Source organism: Hippoglossus stenolepis, chromosome 4 (assembly GCF_022539355.2).
Source record: "Hippoglossus stenolepis isolate QCI-W04-F060 chromosome 4, HSTE1.2, whole genome shotgun sequence".
In the NCBI taxonomy this organism is placed as follows: domain Eukaryota; kingdom Metazoa; phylum Chordata; class Actinopteri; order Pleuronectiformes; family Pleuronectidae; genus Hippoglossus; species Hippoglossus stenolepis.
Window position 1 is genome coordinate 24396235 of NC_061486.1, and position 20310 is coordinate 24416544.

General features: G+C 40.6%; 1 protein-coding gene across 4 annotated transcripts in view; it reads left to right on the top strand.

Annotated features, from left to right (window-relative positions):
- LOC118105911 (limbic system associated membrane protein) overlaps positions 1-20310 on the top strand; it is a 609939-nt gene that overhangs the window by 550485 nt on the left and 39144 nt on the right. For all 4 annotated transcript variants that reach the window (XM_035153944.2, XM_035153943.2, XM_035153945.2 and 1 more), the window contains one exon: positions 17262-17387. In XM_035153944.2, coding sequence (XP_035009835.1) covers positions 17262-17387 — 126 coding nt within the window. The remainder of the gene's footprint in view (positions 1-17261; positions 17388-20310) is intronic.

Consider the following 20310-nt stretch of genomic DNA (forward strand, 5'->3'; position numbering starts at 1 on the left):
GATGTGGGAATTAGTTAGCTAACAAGTGTTAAAATTAGATTCAATTAAACTTAATTATACTGATTTGACAAAAAACTGATAATTTCAGTGACACAAAATAAACTCAATTTGGTGCCAATTACAAGAAAAACAGATGAGATGATATTTTGATAGAGTTGTGTTGATTTTACCATCTGTTGAGTTTGAGAAGAAAGTCTTTTTACAAACTGTTATATAGCCCCAAAACTATCTATAATCTATTTAAACCCAAGTACATTTTTCTTTATGAATTTGAAACTTTCTATTCTTCATATTTGTTGAAGTGAAAACACTTGTCTTTGGGGAAAACAATTGTTTGATTCTGGGTTATACACCAGCAAACAGTCTTTACTTTCAGTACAGTAGTTTGAACTTGGGAGGTGTGTTGCTGAACATGATCCTGGGGAGTGCAGTGTCAATTGTAGAGGTTTTCTGATGTACCACAAAGATAAATAAAACCCAATACTCCATCACAATATTTGTTTGTCAGATTGTGAATAGAACCCATTACACCCATCAGGCTATTTGTGTAACAGTGCCATGCACCAATAGAGAGGTTTTGTGTCAAAGCCATTGTTATGACCGCAAATCTATCATTTCACTTTCACTTGAATGTTTTTAATCTGCTCCTCCCTATTTCATGCATCTTACAAGGTATGTGCATGTACCCATGTGTATTTACACTTGAATTCCCTAATAAACAGATTGTTGTTGTAGTCATCTGTCAGCTGTCTCTTGCACATTGATCCCATTGACCCGTTGTCATTAGCCTGACACTGCTAAGAGTCTGCCAGTGAGGCTGCAGGCTGAAATAAATGGTGAACCTTTTGGACCCACTTTCAGGTTAAAAGTTAATGGCTGCTCACCAAGGAGTCTGGAGGCCTCTACTCTGGGGAGGGATCTGAGTTGTTAATGTTCACACGTGAACATAGCGCACTTATGCATCATTGAACCCACACAGATATACACAGTCACTCTCCTTATTATAGGGTGCATTGTAATCTAGTGAATTGTAGCGAACGGGGGGCAGATCAGGTACTATTGATTTGTCGGTGCTGATTGCTGGTTTGACTTCCATCTAACATCCTTTAGGAGCCTCTGAGGATCAGTATTATGCTGAAGGACCATCTGAATGCCACAAGTCAAGCTGTAATTTGATCCCTTTTAATGCTGGAGTGAATAATGAGAAGTACGTTGCTGCTTTGAACTTTTTGTTTCACTTTGAATTTGCATAATCAATAAGATACTGTCTAGGTTTACTCATCTGTAGCAACGAGGAAAATCAAAATCTCTGCTGAGTGTACATGGACAGTTTTTTATGGAATAAGATCAGCTCTTGAATATTCACTTGTTAAGTTAAACCACCACAGCTCATACAGATTTAAAACTTTTTGATTCTGAAAATAATTAGTCAATGTGAAGCTGCTTTGTACAATATTAAGCCCTCAAGTGATGTTTTTATTGCTATACCGAGGAATTCATTATTAGTGTGTATAAACTTATAAATTCAAGAATAAATACATACTCAGGTCCAAAAGATTTTTAAACCCCACTGTATATATTATTACTATGCAGTTTTTATAACTGAAACAGCAACAAAAGAAACAGGAGAAGCAAAAGACTGATTTGCACAGCACCTTTGACTCTCCATCAGAAGTTAAGTTTCTGCTGAACCAGCTGAGACTTGAAATAGCTCTGGAGAAAGAAATAGGAGGTGACGGTGGTTTCACACTGGGAGGAAAATAGGAAGTCGTGGGGCATAAAAGGCGTCTAAACTGAGCTGTGTACTTATATAGGGTTTTGTTGGGGGACTTCTGATCTCCAATAAGCCTTGTCTGGACAAAGTGACATAATGAGGGATGGTATTTGGAAGTGGAGGAGCAAAGGGCATGAAGTTGTATTAAACAGTTGAAGAGATGGTACCTGGAGAGGGAGAGGCAGCCATTGCAACCAATATTCTATAACCTTGGATTTAGCTTGTCTAGCCATCTTTGTTTTTTCTCATTATCATGAGCTGTATGATATCATATGCCTCTAAATCATCTGATGGCCTGAATGCAAAATCTCCTTAGCCTTTTGGCAAGCCCTCCGCTCTTTGTGAATGCCAGGCTTAAAGTACAAAGCTATTGCTCTTGAGGAGGCAGAGGATTTACAGAGGTACCTCCGTTAGGCCAAGATAAGAATTACAGCTTATATGGAATATAAACATAGACATTTTTCATAAGGGCAAGAGCTGCCATTAGTTAGTTTTATGGGGGAGAAAACACTATCTGTAGCACTTTCTCTTCCTTGACCCTCCCTGGCTGCCTGTGCCAGCTTGTTAGCGAAAAGCTGCAACATTTCTGCTTTACACCTCTTGTTTTCCCTCTGTCCATGCAGACACCAATTAGATTCTTACGTGATTCACAAGTTGCTATCCTTGCGGGCCCTTATTAGACAAACACCTCTCAACACAAACTGAAAACACATCTTCGTTAATTAATCACCTTTCCAAGTAATGGAAATGTATTTGGTCTCAAATGGAGAAATTCCTCCTTCATAAAAACACAGAGAATACCGCTGCTTTTTTTTCCCTCCCCTCTTTCGCTCCCATCAGTGCCTCCAGCAGACCATTGTCTCATATCTGGTATTTCCTTTGAAAGTTTCGCCAGCATATTGTTTTTTTTTAAAGCACTGCAGCTGCTGACAGCTACAGTTGGGACAGCGGGGGAAAGTTGTTGGTGTCTTATACTCTGTCATCACTTCTCTTTCTCTTTCATCTGCCTTCTCCTCTCCTCTTCTGCGTTCACAACCGCTAAGAGTGCGTGAGGGAGGGGAAGGGGCACACTGGCACTGCCAAGCCACTTGAGCTTCTTCTCCTGCAGCAGCAGAGTCAGCCCACTAATCAGACTTTTGCATTCTCTTTCCTTTTAATTCTGCAGTGCCAGGCAGAGAGGAATTAGTGTGTGTCTGTGTGTGTGTGTGTGTGTGTGTGTGTGCGTACTTGTACAGATCCCTTTGTGAGGACTTTTTTGAGCCTACAGAGTGGGGACATTTTGGGAAAGTGAGGACAAAGTGGTCCTCACATTCTGACCCCTTTTAATGAGCTGTTTTAGGGTTTAGACTTGGTGTTAGGGTTAGGTTTAGTTCAGGGTTTGGGTGAAGGTTAGGCATTTAGGCCCATGCCATTTCAGCCCTTAGCCTTCCCCTTCGTTTTGCACTGTCCTGTCTAGAGGTAGGCTGTCCCAATACTTGTTGGGACAGAGGGGTAGGCCCAAGTTTTTCCCAGAATGCCTTGCGAATCACATGCGAGCTGGGAGAGAGACCCACAAATGTAGCAATTTCCTCATTAATTAAGGATTTAAAAATTACGATAATGATTGTAATATCTTAGTTTAATATCCTTTCAATGTATTATGTTAATTTTTTTCTAAAGAACTTTAAAATAAAATCGGTAGCGCACTAGCATGCTAGCGATATTTTTTTTGCATGATAATAATTTCATGTCGCATCCCCCCCCCTCTTTGAAGAAACACGATGCACTTGATTTAACCAGCGTATAGCAGCGATGTTACTGAACTAAACTGCTCCTCTAATAACAAAGCATCCTGGCAGGGTCGCCTACAGACCACTGCTAGCAGCCTGATGCTGTGTGCTTTTGATTCATACGTGAAATAATGCCGAGCATCCAAGCTTTTCAATTTCAAATGTCATTGATTCACCTGCATTAGCACAGATGTTATTTGGATATTATAGGTTTGTCACTTTAGTAACTGCAAACAATAGCATTGGTTTATTTAATATCTCAGCAATGTTATTACAATGACATCCCCTGCAAAACATTTTGTTGCTTCTATTTAATCGACGACTACTGATGCTGGTCGGGTTTTTTCGCGATGACTACTGATGATGTCACAGCTTCCTGAAGTGCTGTCCAAATTCGTAGAGGAAGATATCAACCACTACCCCTTGTGAGTCTGTTTCAAGGAGCAAGATAACCCTGGAAAACAAGGGGTCGGGGTAGGGCCAAGGGGTGAAATGGGATTGGGCCTTAGTTTTGATGGTTAAGTTGCTAGGGAATGCATTATGCCAATGAGTGTCCTAACTATGATAGATGTAAAAACATGCATGTGTGTGTTTGGCTGCAGGCAAAATGTGTGCACAGCAGTTGTGTTCTACGGATACATTGTTTAACAAAGCCAATTTGAATAACTGAAGGGATCAGTGGTGGCTATAAACAGAGTCATGCAGTATGGGGATATACGGTCTCAGCTACAGAAAACAAAATGTGTATTTGTGACTGTATTGTGGTCATGCATACAACTGTGTGTGTGCGATTTCGAAGTAAGAGTACAACCAACGGCTGAGCCACAAGGCTTAGTGTTAATCTAAAGAGATATTCTTTATCGACACAAGCACATTGCAGACATTTGGAGATGTGGCACAGATTACATTTTGCTCTTTTCTTCCTGTTCGTAGCACCTCTTCCCTCTAGCCTTTTCCTTCCTCCTCTTCTTCAAGTCTTTCAGTAAACCACATTATCTGTAAGGGTGCAATTTTTTGCAGCAGATTTATCGGAGATGTTTGTGTGCGAGTCTCTTTCAGCCCTTGAATGGTCGCAATTCTATGACTGTTGATCGCTCAGTTTCTGGGAAAAAACGATTGCCTCGTATGGTCAAGGTTCAAGGTTTCATCCACTGCATTTGTCCAACGACCAGAGTTCATCTGAGCAGGCTTTTCGAAGTGGACTTAAAATACATATCTGTTCAAAGATATTAGTTGTAATATTATATTGCATAAAAATGTATTAAATTATATGTTTGTCTTCAACCAAGTTAGCTTATTATTGTTTGTTATTTTCACTTTCATACAATAATATTGGCTGTATCGGTGTGAATCCATAAGCTCAATTCGATACTTAAAACTATCAACAACAAAAAAATGGACCAGTGATGGTTTGTATTCATTATTTTAGAAACTGAATTACAGATTACATTCCTGTAACAATAATTAAGTTTTACAATATTTGAGGCTGTCACGCAGTGTCTTGGTAGGTTGAAGAAGTTTGTCCCGATTCTTGCATGAAGATGTTTTTCTTTCTTAAACAGACACTTCAATATAGTGTGAGGCCTTATTGAGTCAATTACATTTTCCAGAGAGGTTCAGTTTTCATTGCTGTTTGTCTGACTGAAACTCGGTGCAAGGAAGAAACCAGTACGTTTTCGAGCAGATCCAATCATAGGGGGATTATCCAGCCAAATTTGTCACTTTCTTTAACATTGTGTTTTTCAACATTTTTCTAAATAATGCCAAGTGGCCAATCAGCCTTGTCAGAATTCGGCACTAACCCTTCTAGTTATTAAATAATACATTGAAGTTCAAGTCATTTTGTACAGATAATAAATGAGCATTATACATACAGCTTTATTTCTGTGTTTACTGTCAGTCTCTGTTTGCTTTCAGTCTCACCTGTTGCAGCTCCCCCTCTCCCTCTCTCCCACACCCCTCACTCTTCATTAGCTACAGCTGACCCTCTGTGGCCTCTTCAGCTGCCACAGCAGAACCGGTTGAAGCCTGGAAATGTGCGAAACAAATGAATCAGATAACTAATGTTCGCACTAGTCAGCTTTCCTGCGTTTTTTCCCATTAAAAGTACTTGTTTTCTGAATACCTGTGGTCTTCAGGGGTGAGCCCTTTTGAGTCTGAAAATATTTTTCCAGTTTTCATCTAGACTGCGGGTACAAACATTTCACCTCAGAGGCGACGAATTAGCATTGACCAGTTGTATGACTTGTGTCTGTACGGAAAAGCCAACAACAGCCATTCCTCCCACGCAGGATGATGTTTTGAAAGTACACATAGAGGAGGAACTATTCAAAATGGGGGGGGCAAAGAGGGTCTGAGCGAATCAATTGCCTTCCCAGAGGAAGGTGTACAATGAAAATATACCACTTGACAATACTACAACAGAGAAATCGATATGTGGTGATCAATGCTGTCGTAAGTCAATGTATGGGAAACACTGAAGAATGAAGAAACAACTACTAGATTACATTTCCTTCCTCCTCACATTCTGCAGATGGGAGGCTTCGGCAGGCCAGATGTGTCCCATGTGCCGCCCATTGACGATCACTGACAATCAGTGACGTACATACCAGTTACAAGCAGCAGCAGAATTAAAGCACTGCGGGGGCTTTTTTAAGGCAACGTCATTCCGCCTCACAGTCACCCTGGTTGCCAAAAAGCTGCTGTTATCACTGCGACGTCTGGAGGGGCGGTTTTGGGCTGACCTTGTTTTATAGAAAGCAGGTAATTGGCAGCAACGCTTCTCAGCACTAAAAGCTGCAAGTGCTATCTCCTGATTATCTTCTTGTGGTTTCAAATTAGCGGAGCATAATCGCACGCCTCCTCTACACTTGCTGCCACATCACTCCTATAAATGTCGCATTGAGAGCCAGTGGGGGTTAAATGTAAGAGGGAGCCAAATGAGCCAAAGGGGAAAAATGTAACACATGTTAAATAGTGTACACAGACAGTATGGATGATTCATGGGTGAGCATTACTTCAATGTTGTTTCAGGTAAAACCGTAACCGTGCCTGTGCTCTGCTTGTGAAGTATATCAAAATGTTTTATTTTGACTCTGCCTCTTGTTTTGTGTCCTTAAATTCACAGATATTTTGTTGTTTTAACCAACACACTGTGATGGGGCAAAGTAACAGAATGAATTTAACAGTCAAAGCCCGGAGCTGTTTTTGTTGTTTATTGTTTCCTGTCTGTGTCCCAAAGAGCGGAATCGAGTTTGGCGCAGTAATCCTTGAATTGTAATGAACAGTTTAGCTTGAATATAAACCAATCTGACAAGAGTCCATGTGGGCAAGGTTGCTTTCTGCTCCTACCTGCTGCCTTTCCTGCTTCTGCTCAAAGGCTAATTTCATGCTCAATACGCCTGCAACTGACCAAGCAAGAACACTGGCGTATTTTTGATACATCAGAGAAAAGATCACCTGTGATTCTAAGAAATGGAAAACTGAAGGGGAGCATTGCATGGAGGGAGAGTAGTGGGGAAATGTGTTGCATGCGTGTTACCAGGTTCTGAATTGAGGTGTGGGGCTCTTGACTTAAGCAGTGCTATGGCAAGATTATTTCCTGATCTTGAAAGACTTTTTTCTGTTAAACTGCAAGCGTCTTGTGATGGAAATTCATCTTGAGATTTGAAATAATGAAATTCTCAGACTGGAGTTGCCTTTGAGTCTTTATAATAGTTATAGTCTTTATAACACAACAAGCACGGGTGCTCAAAATGGAACTGGCCGCAAGTTCACAAAAGCCAGAACTTATACAAAGAGGCGTTTCATAAAACATAATATGAAAAAAGACATGAAAGACATGAGATCATCATCTGTGTCTGTCCGTCCGCTGTAGCAGTTGGAAGACAACATCACCAAATTAGGGCATGCACCCTGTTGATCAAGGTCATAGCAGTGAGACATCGCCAAATAAGGGTTCCACCCTGTCAGGTAGACAGTATCACAGCAGTGAGACACCTGGTCAGGGGGATTTCCAATACCTTAGACACTGGTCAGTGGAATTTTCCCCTACAGTCTCTTGCAGTCTCTTTGTGTGTTTGGCATAGCGGCAGTCTCTCATTCACCAAGCAGGAACGATGCATTTATTATTTTTTGATGATGATGTGTATATGTGTTATCTCTCCCCTGTGATTTTAGTGCAAGAGCAGATGTCGAGTAGATGGGATTTACCATATTGTCACATGTAAGCATTAGTGACAACAACAAGTTGCCCTACTGTACATTTATGAGAACACTGTTTATCATATAGACCTATGTTTATCGTAATGAGAATTTAGGTGCATTCGCAGATGTCGAGTAGGAGGAATTTACCATACATTCAAATGTATGCATTAAAGACAAATAATCATACTGGCAGCACAAATTTATAAACTGATATAATGCCATATATATATATATTTATATATGTATATAATTTTTATAAATTTTTTGCTTTCTTTCACTGGGTGCGTGAACAGCTCTAGTTTGGTTCATGTAGTCGAATCCAGAGATAAATGGTTTTAAACCCCAAAGTTTTAGTTGTGGCCCGCATCACGTGGACCTTTTACACATGAGGGTACATGTAGTGACAAGAAACTCACTGATTATGCAATTTTGGTGCATTTCCTGCATCATCAGTGCATCATCAGGACCCACATGGAAAATCACATTCTGTTGACTGACAGCAGGTCAGTTTGCTCTTCGTGTTCACTGGTGTTTCCAGTGTCCTGGTGCTATAGATGCACTGTATTTTCTGTGTGTGTAAATGGATGAGTGTGACTTGTACTACAAAGCGCATGGAGCGGAAAGTTCAAGAAAAGGGTTGTGCAAGATGAGCGATAAGATGTTTGCAATTTGAAGTATGCACCGTAAGACCGTTATTGGCAACGGAAAGTTCAGGTGTCACGGTCACATAGAGGGACATCAATGCAGTCCAGTGTTTGGGTCCCGGGCCTTGTTGATGAGTCCAGCAGCAGTTGGGAAAAACCTGTTTTTGTTGCATGAGGTTTTGGACTTGATGGCCGGCAGCCTCCTGCCAGAGGGAGGGGCTTTAAAAGTGTGTCCAGGGTGGGAGGGGTCGGCCATAGGGGTACAATCCGTCACCTGCATGGATGTCAGACCTGCTGCTCCTCCATCCACTGCTCCAGTCATATGATTGTTTGTGTCCTGCCTGCGTTGATACTGAACACTGGCAATGGAAATCAAGTGCAATATTGTCCAGATATGGAGGGAATTTCCATATATATTGGCCTGGCTATTTTCATAACACAAACAGACATATTAATTGCAGAATACTGTCAGGAAATGATGATTCCATAGTTTTGCAAGATAACTTACTCGGCTAAAAATACTTGTTGATTATTTGTCACCCACAGTTGTTTTTGAAGTTCATGAAAACCTTTTACTTAAATGAATAAATCTCTACAGCCATTACACACAATAAAAAAGGAGTTATTATGCAATAACAGTTGAAAACACAGGTGGACTACTTGCATTTATAATAGTGAGTCCTTACATGTGGAATAGCCCTATTTTCAGACACGCATATGGGGGGTGCAATATGAAATTATGTGAAAATACAGGACTATCATGCAAAAGATGTTAGCTAGCATGCTAACGATAGCATGTTAATGCTAGCGCGGTCACGATCTTTTGTTTTAAGGTTGTTGTGAAAAAAGTGACCATAATACATTGAAATGATATTAAACTATGTTAAAACCATTATCTTAATTGTTAAATCCTTTTTAATGGAGAAAATAGTACATTTGTGGGTCTCTCTCCCAGCTTGCCAGTGATTTGCAAGGCATTCTGGGTACCCCCACGTTCGAAGTGAGGGTTGGAAAAATCGCTGCTTGGAGGGGTATAGAGCCCTACACCTAAGCTCTACCCCTCCGTCCCAACATGTATTGGGACACCAATACAATGTCAAACTCAATCACAGAGAGGGCCAAAATTATAAACTGGGACTACGAAGGTCAAACGGGGTCAACATTTATTTAACAGGATAGACAGGATATTGGATAAAGTTAAAAAAGAAAACAAATTTAGGTAGGCTACATCCTTCTTTTGTGTACACTACCGTGTTTGGGGTCACTTAGAAATGTCCTTATTTTTCAAAGAAAAGCACTGTTTTTTTCAATGAAGATAACATTAAATTAATCAGAAATACACTCTATACATTGTTAATGTGGTAAATGACTATTCTAGGTGGAAACGGCTAGTTTTTAATGAAATATCTACATAGGTGTATAGAGGCCCATTTCCAGCAACTATCACTCCAGTGTTCTAATGGTACATTGTGTTTGCTAATTGCCTTAGAAGACTAATGAAAACCCTTGTGCAATTATGTTAGCACAGCTGAAAACTGTTTTGCTGGTGAGAGAAGCTATAAAACTGGCCTTCCTTTGAGCTAGTTGAGTATCTGGAGCATCACATTTGTGGGTTCGATTATACTCTCAAAATGGCCAGAAAAAGAGAACTTTCATGTGAAACTCGCCAGTCTATTCTTGTTCTTAGAAATGAAGGCTATTCCATGCGAGAAATTGTGAAGAAACTGAAAATTTCCTACAACGGTGTATACTACTCCCTTCAGAGAACAGCACAAACGGGCTCTAACCAGAGTAGAAAGAGAAGAGGGGAGGGTGCACAACTCAGCAAGAAGACAAGTATATTAGAGTCTCTAGTTTGAGAAATAGACGCCTCACAGGTCCTCAACTGGCAGCTTCTTTAAATGGTACCCATGAAACGCCAGTGTCAACGTCTACAGTGAAGAGGCGACTCCGGGATGCTGGCCTTCTAGCCAGAGTGGCAAAAAGCCATATCTGAGACTGGCCAATAAGAAAAAGATTGATATGGGCAAAAGAACACAGACATTGGACAGAGGAAGATTGGAAAAAGTGTTATGGACAGACGAATCAAAGTTTGAGGTGTTTGGATCACACAGAAGAACATTTGTAGGGCAGAACAGGTGAAAAGATGCTGGAAGAGTGCCTGACGCCATCTGTCAAGCATGGTGGAGGTAATGTGATGGTCTGGGGCTGCTTTGGTGCTGGTAAAGTGGGAGATTTGTACAAGGTAAAAGGGATTTTAAATAAGGAAGGCTATCACTCCATTTTGCAACGCCATGCCATGCCCTGTGGACAATTTCCTCCTACAACAGGACAATGACCCAAAGCACACCTCCAAATTATGCAAGAACTATTTAGGGAAGAAGCAGGCAGCTGGTATGCTGTCTGTAATGGAGTGGCCAGCGCAGTCACCAGATCTCAACCCCATTGAGCTGTTGTGGGAGCAGCTTGACCGTATGGTACGCAAGAAGTGCCCATCAAGCCAATCCAACTTGTGGGAGGTGCTTCAGGAAGCGTGGGGTGACATTTATACAGATTACCTCAACAAATTAACAGCTAGAATGCCAAAGGTCTACAATGCTGTAATTGCTGCAAATGGAGCACTCTTTGACGAAAGCAAAGTTTGAAGAACAAAATTAATATTTCAAATAAAAATCATTATTTCTAACCTCGTCAATGTCTTGACTATATTTTCTATTCATTTTGCAACTCATTTGATAAATAAAAGTGTGAGTTTTCATGGAAAACACGAAATTGTCTGGGTGACCCCAAACTTTTGAACGGTAGTGTACATGTGCCAGAGCCAGATGTTTGGCATCTTTTCTTGGCTGCCAGTTCATGAATGTTAGGGGTTAGGTTCTGTGCTGTGGAAACCCTCAAGATGGAGTGAAGGTTTGCCTCAGTGAGACGACTCCTGTGTGGGTTGTTGTTCATCTTCATCAAGGAGAACAGCGTGTGGGTGAGGAGGGGGCGCTCGCTCCATGTGCATCTAGCCGGGCATTGCGCACCATGGGTCGGCTAGTGGAGCCCGTGCATGGTAGCCTGGCTCTTTGGCCAGAGCAAGATGGAGAGAGAAAGACGAAAGGAAAAAGAGAGAGAGATAAGCCTAAGAGACACGGTGAACTTGACGGGGCAGGCACTGGGATCTCTGGAACGCTGGAAAAATAATGTAATATCATAGGCGAGTGAGTAGAGTGGAGAGGAGCGCTCGCTCCCTCCGTGTGAGTCTAGCCGGGCTTTACGCACCAGGGCTCGGTCTATGGAGCTTTTCTTTCACAAAAAAAAATGTGTGTCTCCAGTTCATCTAAGATCTATATCTACGCCCAGAGAAAACCAACACAGACATAAGGGGAGAAAATGCACACTCCTCACAGAAAGAACCCAACTGAACCGGGTCTTGCACCGGAAATCTTCTTCACATTGTTATCTTGATTGGAGTATTTTGCAATAGTTACACTACCAGGTGCATATAAATATAGCCAGTAATGAAAGGTGAGTGCGTCGTTAATCATGCAAGAATACACATTTAGCAATCGCATTTCACCCCCCCACAGTAAATAACACATCGCATAGACTAAGGAACTGCCTGTCTCTCTCTCTCTCTCTCTCTCTCCCTCTCTCTCTTTCTGCAAAAACCAACAAACACAAACACATTTTCCCCCTAATAACTCCTACTTCCTCTGCCTCTCTCCCTCTCTCTCTCTCTGTCTCAGTCTTTCGCTGTCTTTCCTTTCGTTCTTTCTTTGAAGTTTGAAATTACAGTTCAAAGCAAGGTCGGTGTATTTATAACGTTTTCAGCAGAGATTTATTATTTTTGAGGAATTGGGAAACAAAACCAAATAGGAGATCATTATTATGTTTTTTATTTATTTGTGTGGAGGGTGGCGGCGGTGGAGCCTGTTAAGAAAAAACGCGGCTTACGATACTTGAAGATTCATGGAGCAGGTGACAAAAATGAAATAACAACAGAGTAAATAAGCATTTTCCAATGTGCGTGAGTGTGTATGTGGAAGCGAGTGTGCGTCAGTGTATCTGTACTGTACATAACACAAGATTAAATGTGAAGTTTTTAGGCCATGCTGGTGTCGATTCTATATTTCACCCAAATGCAGCCATAAGGAAAACATTAGCAGAGTGCAGTCTATCTCTGTGGAATTCATCCATCCTGCCGTTGCAACAGTAAAGTGCCTCTCAAATAGCTGCCCTTTCCAACAATGTTCCTTGAAGGTTGACCTATGTGATTACAATTCACTCCTTTCTTCTCCCTCCTCCCACTTCACCGCTGACAGCAGGACGCCAGGCACTATATTGCCGTAAGAGCTGAAATGTCATCCACACTTCTTTCCCTTACGATTGTCTTCCTTTGTTCATCTTGTCTCCTTTTTCCACTTCTCATCCCCATCCTTCCTCCTCCCATTTATAGAGGTGACAGGGTTATCAGAGTATGAGCGCTCGTTTTTTCCTCGCCGATCCATTTTTATCTATGCGTCCGGCGATTAATTCTCCCATCGCGCATCCTGCTAAGCCAATCAACTTCCACCAACCCACCCTGCTGTGGTTGTTTTTTAGGTGGGGAGGGGATAAAAAATCCAATTGGATTCTTTGTCACCTCAATCGAGTGCCTCCACCCCGACGCCCCCCTCGCTCCATCTCCCCATATCTGCAAAACGCATCTTCATTTCGGTTCTGTCTTTTGACAACAACTCTGTATGACTTCACTTAAGATGCTGTGTGGCACAATTGTGACTGTCTTGTCAGTTGGTATTAGAGAGATGGGTTACTCGGGGATGCTCTGTGTGTGTGTGTGTGTGTGTGTGTGTGTGTGTGTGTGTGTGTGTGTGTGTGTGACGGGGAAAAAGAGAGAGATGTTAGTTTTGGTGGAGGCTGATTGTGATGTCGTACAGAGACAAAGCTTCAATAATAACTTTGCTGGAGGAGCAATCTGAAAGAGAGAAATATTGTTTCTTGGAAAACATGGTCGATGGGGCAGCTCCATTTCAATTCAACAAAGCCAGCCTTGTTGGATTTAAATAGTATATATATACCCAAGTGTTTTTTTGGTGGGGAATAAGAAAACAAAAGAATGAAAGAAGAAAAGTCTTCAACAAAATGGAAAGCTGTGAACCCAGAAGCCTTGGTGCCCTTTGTGGTATCTGGCATGGATACCACCCACTACAGCAGTATGACTAGTGTGCATTATTTATTGTAGGGCCAGTGAGTAACTTTAATGGAGCTGTTGGGGTTTAAGTGCGATTGTTTATGGACAACTGTTTTTGAAAGCTGGCAGAGTCTGTTACTTTTCACACCAGCTTTTTTGCAAACTGATTGTGTTGCTGTTGACACTTTGAAGCAGGTAACCCATAAGCTTTAATGGTTTACTTCCCAACCTTGTTCTTTATCCGTAAATCATTTGGACAGCGAAACAAAGGTGAAGCTAATGTGTAGCCCGGTTGTTTCAGTCTTGGCAATTAAGGTTTATTACCGCTGACCCATAAATCTGATGCAATTATAATGTTGCAAAAATTGACATTTTGGCACAAACTTGTATATCCGCCACTAAACTCCAGCTGATGATTAAGAAATATGAAGGCAGAGCAGTGTCAGCTTCAGTTTTAGTCCATCAAAGACGTTTTCAAGTCTTCGTCTGACCTTAACAGGTTGACAGAATCTACTTGACTATATTTGTTCTCAAATACGTTTTTTTGGGGGGGGACTTTAATGGATGGATGTGTTGAGGTCAAACAAAGATTAGAAAATTGAAATTATTCATTCATGAATGTGAAGTGATGTGAAAGATCTTAACAAAGAGTGTTTTGATAAATGATGTGAAAAGAATACAGAATAGGTATTCAATGTTTCTACCCATTGAAGGTTAACATGAAAGATCTTCTTTTTATTATTATTCTGAAAAGATGACTTTTCTATTATATGCATTGTATTCATGGTAGTTTGTACAAATGTTTCTTGCAATTCGTGTAGCAACTAAATATGATGATGTTTTGTAAATGCTAGTTTACATATAATGATAGTGGTTGATAACGATGTATGTTCAATGATGTGTGGCTTTGCTCAAAGCTATAGAGCTAACAGTAACAAAGGAAGGACTTCAAGGTCCACATTACTGAATCAGAAATTGTGCATTGATGTTGGACATATATTTGGCCCCTCTGTGTAAAATCAGGCCCCTTTATAGCCCTGAGTTGAAAATCCTGATAAGCATGATGTACTGTTAAAGAGCCTGGCAATGTTTTTACCATTAAGAGCTTATACATGAATACATATACTTATATATACTACATGAATCCTTTAAAGGAGGAATAATGGCAAAGATATCCTGTGGTGGCGTTTAAATTAAATCAAAATGAAGAAAAATAATAAAATACAGACATTTAAACATTAAACAGCAACAACAGGTCATAAGTGTTCATTTGATAAACAGTAAACACATTTCTTGTACTCTTGATCTTAGATTTGTGAAGAATGGTCTATATAGAACATAATGGACTCATTAAATGGCTACAAACTACAAATTTGTTAAAAGCTATGTTAATTTTGTACAACTCTTCCTGTGGCTTAAAGCTCATTGTGACTCACTCAGTTGGTTCAGGATAGCAACACTGCAGAAAGAGAAAAGGCCAAGGTGTGTCTCACCTTTGTGGCCGCTTGATGTACAAGTAGATTAGGAGTACAAGGAGTGGATCATAGATCCATGGCTGCATAAGGTGAATAATAACTGCCCTTGAGACAAGCAATAAACACAGAAGTGGAGCAGATCAAAAGTTAATTTTACATGTGTGAGGCAACGAGACCACAGGCTGCCAGACATCATCCATGTCCACAGTTTCAGCGTCACACGTCATTACTAAATTCAAAAATTCTAATATTTGTACATTTGTTCTTCAGAATAATCTGAGTGATATGAAAACAAATAAACATTCAATGTCCGATTTTTAAGGAGAATAATAATAATCAGAAGGATTATAGGTAGATTACATTTCTTTTAAAGTTTAAAAAATCATTTTAACAATGAATTTGTTCTTAAATGTGATTGTTGGTCAAAGAATCCAACTACTGAAGATTGTTGAGGCTCCATCTGCTTAGTATGCAAGAATAACTGTGAAAAGATAATAATCATATGGTTTTATATAGTGCCTTTAAATGTACCCAAGGCCACTTTATGAATTCATGAAAATGTAAAAATGAAAGAAACACAAAATAATAAAAGAAATGTTACCTGAGCATGAAGAAAACTATAGTAGTCAAATGAACCTGCTTGTGAACAGGTGGGCTCTAAGGAGTTCTGTTGGTGGCTGCCACACTGACGACCCTGTCACCGTGTAGGTTCTCAGGCTGGTGCGGGGGATGGCGAGCAGCGGATAAAATAAGTATCACTTCTGCAAACAGCTGGTAAACTCACCTCCCAAACATCAACTCTGCTGGTGAGGAGCCATAGTTTTAGGTTTATCGTGTTCCACCATTGCACTGCGACGTCAACTAGGAAAAGATCAGTGTGAGACATAATGTCACGCAGAAAAAATGCATCATCACTTTCAAGACTGCTCAAATACAGAAGAAGAAGAAATTACCGAGTTCACCTGGGTGGCATGTTTCCGAGCTGTATTTCAGAGTCATTTGACCCAAGAATGAATGCGGTTTGTATCTTTTCCCACTGAAGACAAGAGCCAGATGTCAGTGGGGTTTTTGACCAGCAGAAAAGGGTCTTTATATGCAAGTGTTGGTTCATTCTTATACATTAGATGGAACAAAGGTCATGTGCTGGGAATGACAGGGTTAATTGAAGCAGTATGACCTTGCCCTATGTGTGTTGTGCCCATATGATGTACGATGACCTGACACATACATACATACACACACATGCATTCCTTCCTGAAATTAGAATAGTAAATCCACATATCACAGGTTGAGCGGGGAAAAAAAACAGTTACCTTTCTTCATTCCCCCGCATTATGCATGTCCCAGCATTCATCATGTTCCAGACTCATTGATCATTATTTGTACCTCTGCATATCTGCATACACGATACCTTATCCCAACCCCTTCACCCACGGTTTGTGAAAACAATGATGGATACCCTCTACGTCGTTCATGACTGATTGCATCGTAGCTGCTGACTCGCTTGTACCTTCTCAATTCGTCTGAAGAATTTTTTATATATATATATATATATATATATGAGAGATAAGGTGTCTCTCTCCCTCCCCCTCTAGGTTCTTGTTTGTTTGTGTGGGGGTGAGAGCAGTTGGAGGAATATCTCCGTGTTACTTTGACCATCTGTGTTTTCCTCACACAGACACATACAAATATTCTTCATTTCACCTTTAAATTTTCAGTTGTGTATTAAATGCCTACTTTCGTCTGCACTGAATCAGTGCCAAGCGTCTGGAGGGTCCCCATATGACAAGAGCAGCAATCAGTTTTCATGAGCTCAGGTCCCGAGGCAGGAGATTAAATTGCTTATTTGGATCTTAGGTTGAGAAAGTTTACTCTAAGTACCTCTCTGGGATACGGCAGTAGGAAAAGGGTTTTCTAAAGCTTCTCGAAACTCTTCCTTTCAACAGAGAGATTCAAGGTCAGCTTGTGTTTCATTTAACCTCTCTTTACAGCCAATAGTTACAGTGAAGGACTCAATGGAAGTAAAGCAGCTGGCATGGTAAACACACAGGGCTTTTATTGCAAACTTTAGTTTTAGAGAAAGGTGAACAAAACATGTTTAAACATTTCAAGGTCTATAAAAAGAGCTCTCATCTAAGTCTGTGTGAAGTAAAGCTCACTCTTCATACTCTCTTCACAACCTTATTAACCTGGATGTCTTTTCTCTTGTGTCTCCAGTTCCTGCCAACATCTACAAAGTGTCAGAGGACATCATAGTGAATGAGGGCAGTAATGTGACACTCAGTTGTTTGGCCAATGGCAGACCAGACCCTGCAATCACCTGGCGGCTGCTCAACCCTTCAGGTAAGAATCAGCCAATCATTGCTCATTACCATATATGTCCATCTAGACGTGCAGCCAGATTCTTTCATTGTCTAAATGCCAAATCTCCTTTCGAACATATGTTTTAATGCAGTGTAAATGTAAAGGTTAGAGATGTAAAAGAATATGAAGACATTAAACGGATGTAAGCACAGAGAATCCACATTTTTGTAGAAGAATTTTAATTTTTTTGTTCATCACATCACACACGCACGCTAGAAATAAGAAGGCTTTCACACCTACCTCTCCTGGTCCGGACCTTTGGACTTTTCAGTTTAGCATGAACCAAAATATCAGGTGTGAAAGGTGCCTCAGACCAAAGTCTGGACCAACAGACCAACATTTATTCCAACTAAAATAGGTGGTCTCTGTCCAAATTAAAATGTTCAGTTTATGTGTGGTGTGTGTGGGTAATTCGAACCAGTTACAGGAAGTTGAGGAGGAGGAGGAGAAGTGGAGGCATTAGTGGTCTCTCCAGAAATGGAGTTGCAGAGGCTTACAGGATTATCTGCAGTCATTTTGCCCACATTAAACAGTGTTGAATATTGAGACTGACACTGGTGAGGCTGTTAGTACTACCAAAATGATATTACAGTAATTTGACATATGACAAACAAAATTAACCGGTTAATACATTTTTTCTATTCAAACTGAATGACTATTACCTGCCAAAAGACGCAGACATCAGACGCAAGCCCATTTACAAACCGTCTACATCAGTGTCAAGTACAGGTGATGACGTAGGTCATGACGACAGAACATAGGTATGTAAAAGACATGGACCTTGGTTCGGACTTTCAGGTGTGAGAAGGCCTCAAGATCTCAGCTCATTTGAGATTCAGATCATCACGGTGAGGGAGCTTCTCCAAACCAGCAGCTCTCTCCATGATGCAGATTTTCCTGATAGTAAGCAAATGGACTAAAGGCTAAAACAAAGTGGTGCAGATAGGTTTACTCTTAAGTCAATATTTACATATTCAGCAAGATGTATCCTCAGTAACTTCCTGTTCCAAAGTGCAGGAAAAAGCCTCACTGTCAAACCGGTGTTGTCATCACCCGATCATCGCATATTGGAGCCTGGCACCATGTGTGTAGACAGGAAACTGACAAACTGAAGTTAAGGAATATCTCAAAGGTGTATAGAGCTTTTCAGATGTTTTTTTTTTTTCCACTGACTTTATTCAAGTCTGGACCTCCTTTCAAAAACCTCCTTTTGTACACAAATTGCAATAATGCCCAATCATTAATTATCATACACTTCAAACCAGAAGTGAGAAGCAGGACCAACTATATTCATTGACTCTTTTACACTAAAATCTACATATTTTTATACGCATCTTGAACTTAGTAAAAATGTCATAGGGTTCAGTTCTGTGGTCCTTAACTCCATCTTCTAGGGCAGTGGGGTTCATTTCACATCTCTGTACAATGACCAGCTGTTTCATAGAATACATACACTGGTCTGGTGCTTCTTTCTCCTTCTTTGAACCTCATGTTTCACTTTTTCATCCTGGGCGTGTACCTGTGACACCAAATATGCTCAATATGACAGTATTTAGGTTTGGATTTGGACCGAGTCTACTTTGAACTTGTTCATACTACACGATTTTTAGCTTACTTTTCCAGGGGCTGACGAGTTTCAGAACTCGCAGACGTAAGCCCCAAATCGTTGTTCAATAGGCATTTGCTGTCTGCGAACTCTTTCAAGATGGTGTTCAAGGCGCTTCCCAACACGTTGTAGCCTCCCAATAATTTCTAGCTGCCTAAATGTCTGGACAAATCGATCACAGCTACAGACACAGTGCAAGACACGGATGAAGGTACATCTAGGGGTAATGTGACTTTTACTTTAATGCAAGGTACTATGAAATGAATTTAGCTGTAGTAAGTTTGAGTATGAGTAAATAATGCAACTGTGTATTCATCTAATACTTTTCCTGATTTATAAAAACAATGTATTATTGGACATGCTGAGAATATTTATTATGATTTGCCTTTTCTATACAACTGTGATGTGACGTTCACTGAAGCGTTTCACCTCCTTCAGCCTTATGTTTCGTTCTGTGAGCAGGACTCACGATCACACGACAGCAAGTCGATTATTGTGAACTACACAGCGATCCAATGACTTTGAAAGAGTATGTTGGTTCCAGATGACGCATGTAAACACCTTCCTGTTTAGGTCCTGACCTCTGTGAAAAGTCAGGTACAAATACTGATATTCTTTGAGTCCCATGTTTCTCTAACGACAGGGAGAGTTTCTGATAATACTACATATATATTAGCCGTGTTGATGCTTATACATGCCACAGAAGTGTGCACATTGGTACATCCCTCCACACAAGTTGCTGTTGCTTTGGGATTTAATCCATTTTCGGAGAAAAAATAAATGTCCACGACCGCTGAAAAGCTTGTAGTCTGATGTATGGAGATGCTCAAGTTGACAGCAGCTCAGTTTGATTACAGCTGTGTGCAGGTTGAAAGCAATTCTGTTTGTGTGTCTATATCAATTACTGCTTTGTTTTGTCCCAATCCAGACATATTTCATCAAGTACATCTGCCTTTGCACCTGGAAGCTGAACAACTTTTGTAGGCGTAGTTGCCTCTTTTGTCTGTTTTTATTAAAGGAGAGAGATTTGTTGAGCCTCATCCTACGAGCCATATGGATCTTACAAATCCCTGTTAACATAATTTTCTTCCTGTCTAAACTCCTCCAGGTTTAGATGGTTCACAATGTTATTGTAGGTAAAGCTATAGACAGCTTTTCTTCCAAGAAAATAAATGGAGATGTGGATGTGGAGGGAAGGAAAAAGCAATATCCAATAGCTACAATAGACTCTGCCTCACCATGTACACTTCTGCAAGTTCTATAAGGTGCCTTCCATACGGTCGCTTTTCTTTTCAT